Genomic DNA, 11,432 nt, shown 5'->3' on the forward strand with positions numbered 1-11,432 from the left:
TCGTCGAAGAAGGACACCATCTTGCGTTTCCGGTCCAGCTCGGCAGCCTCCTCGGCCGAGCGCGGGGACTTGAGCAGCCCGCGCAGGTTGCGCCCATCGTCCGAGTCACTGACCACAATGGGGACGCCCCCGACACCCGGTGCCTCCTCATCCTCCTCCTCCTCGCCCAGCCCCGGCGCCCCCCGCCCGGCCCCCTCCTCCTCCGGCGCCAGCCCCCCACAGCCCTTCCGCCCCCCTGGGCCGGCGAAGGGCTGCAGGCTCAGCGGGGGCAGCGCCAGCGACAGGCGCGAGACCTTGGCTGCAGGCAGGGACGGGACAGGGGGAGAGAATGGGGGGGCAAAGATCAGGGTAGAGAGGCAAAGGGAGAGAAGGGTGGAGGTGAAAGTTCAAGGGTCAGAGGGGGTGAGCACCCCTGTCCCCCATCCCTGCCGCCGTCCCCGCCTCCCCCCTCCATCCTCTGTCCATCCATCCCCCGCCATCTCCTGGCCTCCATCCGTCCCCACCCACATCCTCCATTCATCCCTCCATCCATCCCCCCCCATCTCCCGGCCTCCATCCGTGCCCACCCACATCCTCCATCCATCCCTGCCACTGTCCCCGCCGCCCCCCCATCCTCTGTCCATCCACCCCCAGTCCTCTGTCCATCCCCCCACATCCCCAGTCCTCCATGCATCCCTCCGTCCACCCCCCCACCACCTCCCGGTCTCCATCCATCCCGCCATCCATCCCCCTCACCTCCCGGCCTCCATCCGTCCCCACCCCCATCCTCCATCCATCCCTGCCACTGTCCCCACTGCCCCTCCATCCTCGGTCCATCCACCCCCAGTCCTCCATCCATCCCTCTGTCCATCCCCCCACACCCCCCTTCCTCTGTCCCGCAGAGGGTACCCCTCCCCCTGGACGATCCCTCTCCTGTCCTTCCGACAGCCCCTCCTCCCCCCAGATGGCCCCCATCCCTCCCCCCAGACGGTCCCTGCCCCCTCCCTCCGATGGCACCCCCGACCCCTGGCATCTCCCTACCTTTGATGTCCTCGCTGCCTGGGCTCCCTGCCGTGCTGAAGTCCAGGTGGGGCTGCGGCTGCTCAGACGCCGGGTCGGCCCCCTCGGGGCTGGGGACAGGGGCCTCCCCGCTCAGCTCCGGCGCCCCCTGGCCGTCCAGCTGCCCTTCCTCGCTCTCTGCCCCCTCCTCCTCTTCCTGGGGCGGCCCACCTGCCACCTCCCCGCCGCCCCCTTCCTGCTCGTCTCCAGCGCCCCGGGCCCCCTCGGGGTCCAGGGCCCAGAGCCGGATCACGGCCTCCTCCTTGGCAGCTGGGGCCCCGGACGCCGGGGTCCCCAGGTCTCGGTGGTTGCAGAGTAGGTTGCGGGTGATGTTCTCCCGCAGCGACACCAGCAGTTGCTCCTTGCACACCTGCACCACGAAGCCGGCCTCCAACTTGGCCGGCGCTGGCTGCCCCCCACCCTGCCCCGCTGCCGGCTCCTCCTCCTCCTCCCCCCGTCCCCCCTCTGCCTCGCCGTCCGAAAAATAGGCTGAGTCCCGGTGGGTCGTGGCCAGCCCCCGCCCCATGCCCGCCTCCTCCTCGGCCCCCGGCGTCTCCTCTGACAGCGTCAGGTCGCTGGTGGACTCCGAGATGGGCGTGGGGGGCAGCTGGGCGGCATCCCCTTGCCCGGGCGGCTCCCCGTCCTCTTCCTCCTCGGGCTCCCGGACGAGGAGCTCCGGGGAGAAGGTGCTCTCCGTCTCGTAGCCGCTGTCGGGGAACTTCTGGCCCGGCGAGGAGAAGCGGGAGGCCGGGCTGCAGCCCTCGGAGGAGCTGGTGTTGGAGGGGAGGTCCAGCGAGTCCCCGGAGTCCAGCGGGCCCCTCCGCTGGCCCACTGGGGCTGGGCCAATCTCCGGCCTGGCCGGGAAGCCGTCTGCGGCCTCGGGCACGATGGCGATGGTCTCCTCGTCGGCGCTCTCCGCCAGCGTGGCCAGGGGCGGGATCTCCACCGGCACGATGACGCTGCAGCAGGCGGCGGTCAGGCCGGGGAAGGGCGAGCCCGGCGGCCGCCCAGCCACCCCCCGCTTGGGGTAGTCCTGGAGTTCGTAGCTCACCACGGCCGTGCCCATCAGCGGGTCGTAGAACGCCGAGGGAGGGGGCGGCGCCCCGGCCAAAGGGGGTGGGGCGAGCGGCCCGGCCCCGCCCTCTCCGGCCCCGGGGGGGCCCTCTCCCAGCAGGATGGGGCAGTCGGATAGGGAGCCCCGCTCCACCTTGAGGGAGGAGTCGTCCTCGGTGCCGTAGCTGTCGCGGTGGAGCCGGGGGATGGGGGCGTGGTTGCTCCAGCCGCTCACAACCTCCCCCCGGCCCGGGGCACAGCGGCAGCGCCCGCCCCGGCTGCAGAGCGGGCAGAGCAGGGGGTTGCGGCGCCCGTCCCCGCCGCTGCTGGCGTCCTCCCCGTCCGTGCTGCCGGCCGAGCTCTGCTCCTCCATCAGGGAGGGCTCCCGGTCCCAGGGGGGTGAGGGGCGGAACTCCGAGGGGTCCCCCGCCAGCGTCTCCCCGGCCCCCCGCTCCTCCAGCCCCTCGCAGTCCCAGCCACGCTGCTGCTCCTCCAGCTCCTGGTACACGTGGAGCAGGGACTCCCCCAGGAAGATGCCCCCCGGCGCCGGATCCGTCAGCGAGGTCTCCTGGATCTCGGCCCGGAAGGGGTTGGCGCTGCGCCGGGCCGGCTCCCGGGACACCGTGATGAAGGGGTTGGTGGCACCGGGGGCCCAGCTGGCCGGCCCCTCCGGCAGGAGGTGGGGGAGGTGGTGGCGGGCCAGGGGCGGGGGGCTGCCCCGGCCCTCTTCGATGGGGTCCCAGTCGGAAGGGAAGAGGGGCTCCGGCGGGGAGCCGGGCACCCCGTATTGGCGCTCGTAGACGGGGCTGGGGGTGCCGACGGTGCCCTCGGGCCCTTCCCCATCACCGTGCTCCTCCAGCCGGATGTAGTACTCACTGCTGACGGAGGGGCTGCGGGCGCTAATCACTGGGACCACACTGGGCGTCTCCAGGCTCTGCCGCACTGGCGCCTCGTAGAAGGGGTTGGCGCCGGGCACGGCCAGGCCGCCGTTGCTGGAGGGGGTGGCCCCGGGGGCTGGGCCGGCCTTCCAGCGCCCCAGCCGGGCCTTCTCCCACATGTACTCGAAGTTGAGCCCCCGGCTGCTCTCGGTGACAGTGAGGACGTCATCCAGATCGGCCCCCTGGAAGCCATCCAGCAGCGGGTAGGCCGAGATCTCCTCCGAGCGGCGCCGGCGTGGGGGGGAGGCGGCCGGCGAGCGCTTGGGCTTCAGGGCGTTCCAGCGCCACTCAAAACTCTCCTCCGCCTGCGCGTGGCAGCGCTCCGTCAGCAAGTAGGTCAGCTGCAGGTGCAGCTCCTCCAGTGTGGGGCGCTGTGGCGCCGGCAGCCAGCACGACTGCATCACCTCGTACCTGCAATGGGAGGGAGAGGGGGCGGTCAGGGCAGGGAGGGACAGAACAGTCAGAGAACAACAGTCGGAAAAAGAACAGCTGGAGAGGTGGAATAACCACCAGAGAGATAGAGACAAGAGTCGGGAATAAGCCAGCTGTAGAGACTGAAGAACAGCCAGAGAGACACAGAAGGACCAGCAGAAAACAACAGCTGGAGAGACAGAGAAACAGCTGGAGAGAGGTGAAAGAACAGTCTGAAAACAACTGCCAGAAAGAGACAGAACAATCGGAAAACAGACAGAACAGTCAGAAAGTAACAGCCAAAGATACAGAAGAACTGTCAGAAAGAGGCAGAAGAACATCCAGAAAAAAACTCAGAAAGAGACAGAAGAACAGTCAGGGGGAAAAAACAGCCTGTCAGAGACAGAAGAACTGCTGGAGAGAGAGAAAACAGTCAGGAAATAACAGCCAGAGAGAACAGCTGGACAGAGAGGCAGAAGAACAGTAAGAAAATAACAGCTCTAGAGACAGAAGACCAGTTGGTAACAGAAGACAGAAAAAATCAAGAGAGACAGAAAAAACAGTCCGAAAATAACAGCCAAAGAGACAGAGAAGAACAGTCAGAAGCATCAGCTGGAGAAACAGAAGTCAGAAAGAGCAAGAGGGGAAAAAACAGCCAGAGACAGAAGAACAGCCAGAAAAAACCCCAAGAAAAGTCGAAAATAACGTCTGTAGAGACAGAAAAACAGTCGGAAACGGAAGAACAGTCAGAAAAAAACACTCAGAGAGAGGGAGGCCGAGGACTAGTTGGAAAACAACAGTCAGAGAGAAAGAAGAACAGTCAGAAGAGAACAGCCGGAGACACAGAGCAAAGCAGGACAAGACGAATGGGAGAAATGGAGCAGTGACGGGCCCCAGTGACAGCCCAGCCAGGAACCACCTGCAGCTGTCAGCGATGGAAGAGTGCGTCAGGCGCACACCGAGTCCGGTGGTCCTCAGCCCTACGGAGCGGCTGTACCAGGCTAGGGTCGTGGCCAGCCAGCTCCCCACTGGGACCTGCCGGGGAGGTGGGGCAGCTGTGGGGCAGGGACCCAGCACTCACCAGTAGTCAGAGTAGGGCAGCTTCAGGCGTGGCTTGGCCAGCTTCATCTGCTGCTCTTTGATGACGAAGGCGAGAACCTCCTCGTCCGACAGGTGCCGGTAGGGCTGGCTGCCGAATTCAAACAGCTCCCACATCGTCACCCCCAGGGACCTGGGCAGAGCAGGGTTATGGGGTGAGTGCAGGGACCCTTGCCCGGCGCTGAGATGCAGCAGCTCTGGGGTGGGGCGTGGGTATACGGGGACCCCTCGTCCGGCACTGAAATGCAGCCACCTCTGGGGTGGGGCTGGATATACGGGGACCCCTCGCCCGGCACTGAGATGCAGGCACTCTGAGGTGGGGCTGGATATACGGGGACCCCTCGCCCGATGCTGGGATGCGGCCCATCTGGCGTGGGTGCGGGGGCTGGTTAACAGCCATGTAGAACAGGTAGCTCTGGGACAGCGATCCCCCCAAAGCTTCCCCCTCACTGACCCTTTGCCCCTGAGACTGGGGGCGGTCCCGGCTGCCCCGGGGGCGTAGCAGGGTGCAGAAGGCGCCAGGACACAGTGCGGGACTCACCAGACATTGCTCTCCTTGCTCTGATCCACCACCACGAGCGTCCCGTGAACTTCGTCCAGCAGCTCCGGCGCCACCCAGCGCAGCGGGATCCACAGCCGGTCAGGGGTGATGTAATAATCCTCCTGCGCGGGGGGGAGGGGTCAGCACTGGGCAGGAAACCCCCCCCCCCCGCCCCCGAGTCCCCTGAGCCAGCCAGTCCCCGCCCTGGGGATGGTTGGGAGCCGGCGCCCCCTAGAGGGGAAAGGCCCCATGCCCCACCCCCACCCCAGGGCTCTCACCTTGTAGTTGTTGTGCGAGAGGCCATAGTCGCCGACACGGACGGTGAGGTCGGAGGTCAGCAGGCAGTTCCGCAGGGCCAGGTCACTGTGGGGGAACGTGGGGAGACCCCAGTCAGCCGCAGGCAGCATCCCCATGGGACACCCCGTGTGTGTCCCACCTGCCCTGGGGAGAGCTCTGCCTCCCAGACACCCCCCGCTCTAACCCCGCCATCCCCCTCCCCTTCCAGAGGTGGGCAAGAACCCAGGAGTCCTGGCCCCCAGTCCTCCCTGCTCTAACCACTAGATCCGCCTCCCCTCCTGGAGGTGGGATAAAACCCAGGAGTCCTGGCCCCCAGCCCCCCCTCCTGGCTCTAACCCCCCGAATCCCCTCCCCTCCCACGGCCGGGAGAGAACCCCGGCGTCCGGGCGCTCACCTGTGGATGTAGTTGTTCTTGTGCAGGTGCAGCAGCCCGAGGGTGAGCTCATAGGCCATGCGCTGCAGCGTGCTGAGGTCGCGGGTCAGCAGGTCGGGGGTCAGCCCGTCTGCCTGGCACTGGGCTCGCAGGTAGCGCTTCAAGTCGCCCTGGGGTGACGGGGGAGGGATGGGGGGGGGGAGGTCAGGCAGGCCGGGGCACGGATGGGGCACCGGGGACACCGCGGGGGCCACTGTACCCCTCCAGCAACCGGGAGCAACGTCGGAGCCCCCAGCTTCGTTAGCACCAGCCACGGCAGCTGGTGGAGTGGAGACTCCACACCCAGCTTCCGGCATTATGGGGTTATGACACACAGGTCGGCAGTGTGCACTGCCGCCAGGAGAGGGCACACTCCCCTTCTCGGATACACACACAGGGAAATTCTGATCCCAGCCATAAGGGGGCAGCAGGGGACACACACACACACACACACACAAACACACACACACACACAGCAGTTCTAAACCCAGCCACCAGGGAACAGTGGGACACACACACAGCAGTTCTGAGCCCAGCCACTAGGGGGCAGCAGGGGACACACACAGCAGGGAATTCTGATCCCAGCCATCAGGGAGCAGCGACACACACACACACACACACACACATACACACACACACACGGCAGTTCTAAACCCAGCCACCAGGGAGCAGCGGGGCACACACACGTGCGCGCACACACACACACACACACACACACACACACAGCAGTTCTGAGCCCAGCCACTAGGGGGCAGCAGGACACACACACACACACAGTGGGGAGTTCTGATCCCAGCCACCAGGACACACGCACACATGGCAGTTCTAAACCCAGCCACCAGGGAGCAGCGGAACACACACACACACAGAGCAGTTCTGAGCCCAGCCACTAGGAGGCAGCGCTCTCACCCCCCCCCCAATCCCCACGGCAGCCCCCGCCCGCGCTCACCAGCTGGCAGAACTCCATGATGAGCAGGAAGGGGATGGTCTCCGTGCACAGCCCCAGGCACTGCAGGATGTTGGGGTGCTGAAGGCTTCTTCAAAGCGGGGGGGAGGGGAGGGAGAGAGAGAGAAAGCACTGTCATTCCTCATGGCAACAGCAGCAACCGGACGCCTGGGTTCTATCCCGGCATTCTATCTGGTGGTTAGAGTGGGGAGGGGGCTGGGAGCCAGGACTCCTGGGTTCTCTCGGCAGCTCTGAAAATGACTTGGTCTGGGCAAGCCCCTCCCCTGGGTGCCTCGATTTCCCCCTCCGCAACATTGGGGGGCAGGCTCCTGCCCTTTCCGCAAGGGGCCGGAAGTTTCCCGAACAGCTGGAAGACGCTGTGGGATCCTCAGCGGAGAGGAGCGGGGGACGATCCCAGTGACTAGATCCCCCAAATCCCGTCCGGCCTCAGTCCCTTCCCAGATCCTCCCATACTGCCGGGCTGGGGAAGGAGGGGTCAGGCGGGGGGAGTGTGTGATTTTTAGCTGTGGGACTTTTATCTCGACCCTGTGGCTTTAAACACAGGTGTGGCAAGCCCCGCTCGCAATCTCAGTACGTCTGGGTCCAAGCAGGACCACCGTGGGCTGCTTTCACGCCACTGCGTTTCCGCCTCTTATCTTTGTGCTTTAAGGATGCTGAGATGCGGCTGGATTCTGGGGTGGGGCACGAGGGCTGGGTATACGGGGACTCCTCGCCCGGTGCTCAGATGCAGCCACCTCTGGGGTGGGGCATGGGGGCTGGGTATACAGGGACCCCTCGCCCAGTGCTGAGATGCAGTCACTTCTGGGGCGCCCCCATCCCCTAATTACCGATAGGGCTGAGCCTCCGACAGGAACTTCCTCTGCTCCAGGGGTCCGGCGCTGACCCGGAGCTCCTTCACCACCACCTGGGCTGGGGTAAAGTCTGAGAAGATCTCTCCCAGGATCACCTAGGAGACAGAGCTGACAGCCATACCGCAGAGTCTGTGCCCCATTGGGTCCCCATTCCCCCCCCATGCCTCCGCCTGTGCTGGGGGCCCCCCGCCAGAGGGCAGATTGGAGTGCAGTCTCTGAGGCCCGTCCAGCCCTCGACCTCTCTGGCCCTGGGGCCGGATGGGAGCCGGCGCCTCCTAGAGGGGAAAGGCCCCGTGCCCCATTCCCTGCCCCCCTGAGCCAGCCAGTCCCTGCCCTGGGGCCGGATGGGAGCCTGCGCCCCCTAGAGGAGACAGGCCCCATGCCCCATTCCCCACCCCCCTGAGCCAGCCAGTCCCTGCCCTGGGGACGGGTGGGAGCCGGCACTCCCTGGATGTGACACCTGTAGAGGCCGGGGCGGCAGATAGCGAAGTGGCAGGGGAGACGCACTCACCTTCCCAAACCAGCCGTTCCCGATCTCCTGCAGGTAGCTGAGGTGCTGCCGGCTCAAGCCCAGATGCTTCACTAGGTCTGGAAGGGGACACAGGAGGGTGAGGAGGGGGCTGAACCCTGCCAGCGGCTCCACCAGGGAGAAGGGAGCTCCCGTGATGGCTCCCTACCCACCTTCATCCTATCCCTCCTCCCAGCAGGAAAGGGGTTGGGACCAGGAGGTCGCGATACTCCTTCAGGCCCCCCCAGGAAGCTGGGCCATCAGCTCATCCACAATGCGGCTTCCAGAATCACTGGCTAATCTAGAACCACGTTCCCAGAGTCACTGCATCCCCGTTGGGTCATCTAGAACATGGCTTCTAATGGAACAGACACCTCAATTGCTAGTCTAGAACGTGCATTCTAGAGTGGCTTCATCTGCATTTGCTCCTCTAGAACCTCAATGGTCTAGAATCAGGTTGCAAGAGTCATTGCGCCTCAGAACATTTTTTTCTAATGAAACCCTAGTGTCATAGACTAATCTAGAACACTGTGTCCAGAGCTGCTTTGTCCACACTAGTTAGTCTAGAATATTACTTGTGTATTAAGAGATTTCCAGAGTGTCTGCATCCAGGATAACTAAGCTAGAACATCGTTAGTCTAGACCCTCTTTCCAACATCTGGTTAGTCTAGAGCCTGCTTTATAGTGTCACAGCTGCCTCATTGGTTAGTCTAGAACCCGATTTCTTGATTTGCTGCATCAACACTGGCTACTCTAGATCCCAACCTCCAGTCTCTGAATCTTCATTGGTTAGTGTTGAATGTGGTTACCAGAATCTCTGCATTCTCATTGGGTAGTCTAGAACATGGTTCTGTGGTCTTTTGCCCTATCTGCTGATCCTGAGTGTGGTATCGAATGTCATTGTGTCTCAGATGCTAGTTCAAGGCTGCAGCCATTTCAGCTCCTTTGTCTGGTCTAGTTTTGACCTAATAAATCATCAGTGGCTGATCTAGATCCTGATTTCTAGAGTAATTTTATCCACAGTGGTGGGTCTACAAATATTCTCTCAACTCTCACTGGGTAGCTTATAACCTTATTTCCAGAGTCACGCCATCCCCACTGGCTAGCCTGGAAACAGAGTCCGTCCATCTCCATTGACCAGAATCACCTCTTCCATGTTGATTAGCCTAGAACCAGAGCTTTCTCATCCCTGTCAACTACCTAAAACAAGAGTCACCACATCCCAGTTGAGTAGTCGAGAACCAGTGCCTCCCCATGGACTAGCTTAGAACCAGTACCACCAATCCCACTGACTAGCCTAGAACCAGAGCCTCCCTGCAACATAGACTAGTCTAGAACCAGAACTTCCCCTTGTCCGTTGACTAACCAAGAACCAGAGCCACCCAGTCCCCATTGACTAGCCTAGAACCAAGCTAACATAGCCCATTCCCACTGGATAACCTAGAATCTGGTTTTCCAATCCACCCCATCCCCACAGTCCGGGCATGTGTCACACCCAGTTGGGAGACAAGCATGTCCCCTACCTGTCTTGGGCATCTGCTGGTTGGGAGCCGGGAGCGAGACCTCAGAGAGCGGCAGGATGTAGACGTCTGGGATGGACTGGGACGATGAGGTCTCCTCGGCAGGTGGCGTGTATTCCCCCGAATACTCCTCCCCATCTGGGTTCTCGAACTCCTGCAGGGCGCAGACAGACAGGGATGCATGAGGACCTGGGATATCCATTCTAGGGTCTATGTCTCTCTAGGCATATGGCCTGGGAACCACAAATCCAAACACCCAGCCGTGCTCCTCCTCAGCCGCCTCTCACCTTGAAGCCGACATCGCCCCGTTTGCAGCACAGGCAGGTGAGGAGGAGGAAGATGAAGGCCAGGAGACCCGAACAGGAGATCAAGACCACGGCATACGGGGGGGCAAGAGGGAACCGGCCTTGGGACAGACCATCTAGGGGAGAGAGAAATGAGAGTAAGAACCCGCCTGGCACTGAGATGCAGCCCCTCTGTAGCGGGGCACGGGGGTTGGTTATACAGGGATCCCTTGTGTGGTCCTGAGATGACTGTCTTGATTGAGCTCTGTGAGGAAAACCCCATCGGAACAGCGACCAGTTCTGGGCATTATAGGGCAAATAACGCCCAGCCCCAATTGAAATGGTAATTCGTGGCAAATGCATGATTTGGGGACTCCTCTGAATTCACCCATCAGGAACTGGGCCAAGACCCCTCCACAAATCACTGAGTAGGAATTGAGCCTTGACCCCCAACTGCCCCACTAGTAACCAGGCCGAGACACTGCCTGCAACTCACCCACCGGGCATCAAGCCGACAGCTGTTGCACCCCATTACCTCTCCCGAAACTTGGCCCAGAACCGCCCCCAAACATCTGCTCCGGGGACTGGACCCAGACCGTCCCCTCAACCAACTTGCTGGGAACCAGGCCCAAGCCCCACAAACTCCAGTCATGCCAGGGCTCCACGGATCAGTGGCCCAACAGGCCCAGCCACCAGAAATGTGGACTTCTCCCCTCCCCCTAAAACCCATAGCGCCCCCCCAGCGCCCCAACTCCCAACACCCCATCCCCCACCCTCCTGCAGCCACACAACACATGTCACTAGCCCGGGACTGACTAATCCGCTGTGTGGAGGGGACGGGCCCGGCCACCTAAGGAGAGAAACTTACAACCCAGCTGCGGGGGAGGAAAACCCCCATCCTGACCCAACTCCCTAAACGACACTCGAAGTGACGGGGTTGGTTTCGGCAGAAGGGAAGGGCATACAAACAGGTGGTGCCCAATGGAGGGGTGGAAAGCAGGTGGAATAGAGCTAAGGAAGGAGAAATGGGACACGGCAGGGAGGGAGCGAAGGAAGGGATGGAGGGAGAAGGGGACGGCGGAGGGATGGAATGAAGGAGGGGATGAAGGAGTAAGGGGACGGCGGAGGGAGGGAGCGAAGGAAGGGATGAAGGAGGAAGGGGACAGCGGAGGGAGGGAGTGAAGGAAGGGATGGAGGAGGAAGGGGACGGCAGAGCGATGAAGGAGGAAGGGATGAAGGAGGAAGAGGATGGTGGAGGGATGAAGGAGGAAGGGGATGGCGGATGGAGGGAATGAAGGAAGGGATGGAGGAGGAAGGGGACGGTGGAGGGATGGAGGAGGAAGGGGACGGTGGAGGAAGGGAGCGAAGGAAGGGATGAAGGAGGAAGGGGACGGTGGAGGGATGAAGGAGGAAGAGGATGGTGGAGGGATGAAGGAGGAAGGGGACGGTGGATGGAGGAAACGAAGGAAGGGATGGAGGAAGTACGGCGGATGGAGGGAGCGAAGGAAGGGATG

At 62.7% G+C, this 11,432-nt stretch overlaps 1 protein-coding gene across 1 annotated transcript in view; it reads right to left on the minus strand.

Annotated features, from left to right (window-relative positions):
- Window positions 1-11,432, minus strand: part of LMTK3 (lemur tyrosine kinase 3) — a 13,217-nt gene that overhangs the window by 1,381 nt on the left and 404 nt on the right. Inside the window, exons 2-14 of the mRNA XM_029913159.1 lie at window positions 9,922-10,055; window positions 9,638-9,788; window positions 8,118-8,188; window positions 7,583-7,701; window positions 6,738-6,825; window positions 5,771-5,919; window positions 5,358-5,442; window positions 5,080-5,201; window positions 4,522-4,671; window positions 1,508-3,440; window positions 1,021-1,408; window positions 232-298; window positions 18-108 (exon numbers count right to left, since the gene is read on the minus strand). Of these exons, the coding sequence (XP_029769019.1) occupies window positions 18-108; window positions 232-298; window positions 1,021-1,408; window positions 1,508-3,440; window positions 4,522-4,671; window positions 5,080-5,201; window positions 5,358-5,442; window positions 5,771-5,919; window positions 6,738-6,825; window positions 7,583-7,701; window positions 8,118-8,188; window positions 9,638-9,788; window positions 9,922-10,055 (3,548 nt within the window). The remainder of the gene's footprint in view (window positions 1-17; window positions 109-231; window positions 299-1,020; window positions 1,409-1,507; window positions 3,441-4,521; window positions 4,672-5,079; window positions 5,202-5,357; window positions 5,443-5,770; window positions 5,920-6,737; window positions 6,826-7,582; window positions 7,702-8,117; window positions 8,189-9,637; window positions 9,789-9,921; window positions 10,056-11,432) is intronic.

Source organism: Terrapene carolina, unplaced genomic scaffold (assembly GCF_002925995.2).
Source record: "Terrapene carolina triunguis isolate 2854851 unplaced genomic scaffold, T_m_triunguis-2.0 Scaffold500, whole genome shotgun sequence".
In the NCBI taxonomy this organism is placed as follows: Eukaryota; Metazoa; Chordata; order Testudines; family Emydidae; genus Terrapene; species Terrapene triunguis.